Genomic DNA, 3,909 nt, shown 5'->3' with positions numbered 1-3,909 from the left:
CACCAAAGACATTTCACTGCTTTTGATTGGAGTTGTGTGGGAGATAGGCTAGTCCAGAAAAAAAGAAACATGAAAAGAGTTAAACCTATGCCATGATGATCCTGAATCACCATTATGTTAATGAAGCTAAATTTCCTGAAAGTCTTTTTGCCTTTGGAAGGAGGCTGTATCTTTTGTTCTGGGAAGCATGGGCCCTCTCCCAGCTGACAAAAAAAAAAAAGTGTTTGTATACTTGCTTTGATATCCACAATATAACTTCCATTGGCATCAGCAGAAGCCTGATGAACAGATGTCAAGGAAAGAGAGAGATCAATCCCAGAGGACAAACTCATCTCCCGTCCCAAAGAATGAAACCATATGCCCACATTTTATATGGCCATGAGATAACAGGTATTCTTTGGGCTATTTTAAACTTCCTTAGACGTAAAAGATCAAATTCAAGGGGAATCTCTTACAATATAAAAGGTGACTACTGTATTTTTTCTCTACGTTTTACAGGAAAAATGGAAATCTGTGTTTACCTGTCAGCTTGGTAGAAAGGCTTTCATCATAATTACACCTTGTGTATTGAAAGGAACATGGCAGTTTTTAACATCACTAATACTAGTCTGGAAAGGTACAAAGCTGCAGGAGCTTGCTGAAAAATAATAAACCTTTATTAAGATTTCCAATTTTTGCAAAAAACAGTTTGACTAAATTCCAAGTCTACTTAAAATGTAATTAAATATTCACGTTTATTCTCTAATAAGTAAATCAACTTCCCAATTATCTTAATTTTTCATATTGTATACAATTATTACATTTTTGTAATAAATGCACAATTCTAACAAAAAATAATGATCTTGAACTTTAATAGAGCCCTTTATTTGAGGAGATGAAAGTGCTGTACATTCATTCATTTATTATGTCTTACAACCCCCGTGTGATGTAGGTACTATTATTATCATTTTACAGATGGGGAAACTGAAAGGCTAATTAACTTGTCCAATTTACAATGCTCTTAGCTGTAAACTTAGGGCATCCTACTGTACTCACAGGCAAAACAAAATTCAGCTCACCTGTGATGAATATTTACTACAAATTTTTAAACTCCATAAGCATTTTACTTATAAGAGAGAATATACTGCATAAGCCTTTGCAGAGTTGGTTTTTCATTGGTGATGGCTCTGAGTGCCACAGAAATGTGCCGCCTAGAAACAAACATCAGAGCACCAGTTCATTGTAAAGTGTCACCATGGTTCCCCAGCTAGTTATGGAGATGATGTGTGTTTTCATTTAGTGTTATTAGCCATTCAAGCACACATTTGTGCTTTAATTCTGTATGATGTATCATACTGCACTTATACACACTCACCAAAAAAATACTGTTTGCTGACAAACTCATTCCCTCAGTTTGCTTATGTGTTCCATAAATTTCTTTACTCTGTCAGGATCAACAGCATTTGCCCAATAACCTTCTTTCTTGAAATACGAACCAATTATTAGAGCGTTTGCATCCAAGTAATTCCTCACATTCTCCAGAGTCACTCCAGACCCAATCAACACAGGAATCTTCACAGCATGTTTAACCTCTGAAAAGAAGAAAACTAAAATTAGAGGTAAGTTCCATCTGTGAAAGACTTACTTGTGTAGTTTTTCAACAATAAAGGTAAGTATCAAGAAACTCATGATCATGGTATTTCTTACTTCTACTACAGAATGAAACAACTTCTCTAGGAAAAAAAAACCACCTTTAACCCTGAATAGCTGTTAAGAAAAATCTCACTGTTACTTTATTTTGCATTCTGTTGTTATACAAAAGCCTGCAGAAGAATATTCCTGGTCACAGACGGATGGTTTCAGTGCTATGGAAGACGTGAAAATTGAGTCATGGTACTGTAGCTGTACCCATCTTTATTCTCAAGGAACAGGATTTAAGTTGAATTGGCTGACAGAAAACGTACTGCATTTTACCATATTCCCTCATAAATTAATTTTTATTCCACATCCCTTGTAAGAAGAGATGCTGGATGCAGGGAGTTTTTGCACAGCAGGACCAGACTCTTTTACTTACTGTCACTGTTACCACCATGCTTAGAGGCTCCGTTGTGTTTGAGGTGCTACACGTGCACAGAAAGGAGCTACTGTTTACCACTGTGTTGCAGCAGCACGCAGTATAGATTCCAGGCAAACCAGGTCTGATGCTGGAGTGACCATGTGAGCTCCCATGTTGCATGCGTCTTAGCAGTGTTCTCAATTTCCCTCACCTAAATACATGAATACTCGTCTCCCTCAATCTTTCCACAAAGTAATAAGAATATAGCTACAAGAATAAGATGCCATTCTTGTTTTCATTCACTTTATCAGCCCAGATTCCTTTTTGCAAGTCTGGTGAGATCATGACAGAACTGCTCAGCAGAGCTGTGCTCACTACAATTCTTACGTCATCAGTTTAAAACAAACGGGAGTTGGACTGGTGTGTATTTCTGACAGGTCCTCTTGCCAAATTTATGCTATGTTGACAACCTAGTAGAAGACCTTCAGAGAAGAAAGAAGGGCAATATTCCCAGGGAACAGAAAAGGAATGTACTCTCTAACTTATGAAAAATTTCAGGGACTCATAAGTAGGAAAGCAAGCGATGGCCATACAGACCACAACGATAGCTCCAGCTAGTTTACCAGAAAGCAAAAGACAGTACTGGTTAGGTCTTCTTCTCTTTCTGTGAATGGCAATGGAACAAAAAAGCCAATTATTTTTTTCTGTGCACAGTATGTGTTACTTAATCATCTGACCCTTTACCTGGCTCCAAAAGGAGAAACAGACAACATCTCAAAACAGGGCTCAGAGTTGTACAGACCCACTTCATCCCTCACGCTCAGGGATGGATTTCAGTCTATGGTCCAGGTGACCATGTTCATCACTATGAAATGCATGTGTTCTGTCAGATCTGACTGTGCAGAAGCTGATACATGGTTCAGTCACTGCAGTGCATATTTTTTGAATAAAACCAAAAGAGGATGGCTGGTTTGAACATGGAAGGGTTCCCCATCAAGAAATAAAAAGTTATTGGAGTATTCTCTGCAGAACTCAGGTCAGTACTCGCTCTGGGAAAAAGAAAAAATCCCAGTTCAAGAATTCTTAAGCATCCTTCACATCCTTTCGTTTCAAATTGACCATCTTAAGAGTCACTCATAGGACAGGATGCTTCATCCCTTACTTTGAGAACTGTTGTGAAGCATTATTTCTAACCTTTAAAACTATAGAAATTCCTTTAACTGGTGATAAGCTGATGTAAGAGGGTTAGAGCTTGAGGTAACTAGGGAAAGCATATATGCAACATATAAGTCTGCTTCAAAACACTGTTTAAATGAAGTTTCATCAGAAGCCTAACTTATTAATTATGCTTCAGGGTAGACTATTTATCACCTTCCTACTTCACTGAAGAAAGGGGATCAATTAAAATGCTCTTTAATCTCCTTTTAGGTCACATGCCCTACCATTTTCCATCTAGGAACAATAACTACAAACATTTTAACACAAAAATAAAACCATTCCCCACAGTCCTTACAGAAATTTTTAAACAAAGTTGGATCATGCATATATGATTAAAACTATAGTTATTTCTTTGCATATTTTATATTCTTATAAGTTGCCCTGCTTACAGCAACAAAATAATTCATGTTAGTTTATAGCATTACTGAAATCCTACTCTAGAAGAAAACAGACTTTTATTTATATAGTATCTATGTGCTCTTAGAAATATCATATCTGCTTCATATAGATACTAATGCATAATTAAGGTGCTTCAACTGACCGCAGATTTGTGCAACAGTACTTTACTGTTTTCCCAGAGGAACTGCGTTCCAAGTCAATATTTGTTTTTATGGCAAGTGCGTAAGGCACATTAGCAGGTAGTTCTTTTATAATTA

General features: G+C 36.9%; 1 protein-coding gene across 1 annotated transcript in view; it reads right to left on the bottom strand.

Annotated features, from left to right (window-relative positions):
• Positions 1–715: 715 nt before the first annotated feature.
• Positions 716–3,909, bottom strand: part of LOC104542165 (uncharacterized protein F13E9.13, mitochondrial-like) — a 24,629-nt gene continuing 21,435 nt past the window's right edge. Inside the window, exon 6 of the mRNA XM_010186384.1 lies at positions 716–1,571. Coding sequence (XP_010184686.1) covers positions 1,381–1,571 — 191 coding nt within the window. The 3' untranslated portion in view covers positions 716–1,380. The remainder of the gene's footprint in view (positions 1,572–3,909) is intronic.

The sequence above is a fragment of the Mesitornis unicolor genome, unplaced genomic scaffold, assembly GCF_000695765.1.
Source record: "Mesitornis unicolor isolate BGI_N332 unplaced genomic scaffold, ASM69576v1 scaffold13526, whole genome shotgun sequence".
In the NCBI taxonomy this organism is placed as follows: domain Eukaryota; kingdom Metazoa; phylum Chordata; class Aves; order Mesitornithiformes; family Mesitornithidae; genus Mesitornis; species Mesitornis unicolor.
Note: the sequence above shows the minus strand (reverse complement) of the source record. Positions and strands in the feature narration are given on the sequence as shown.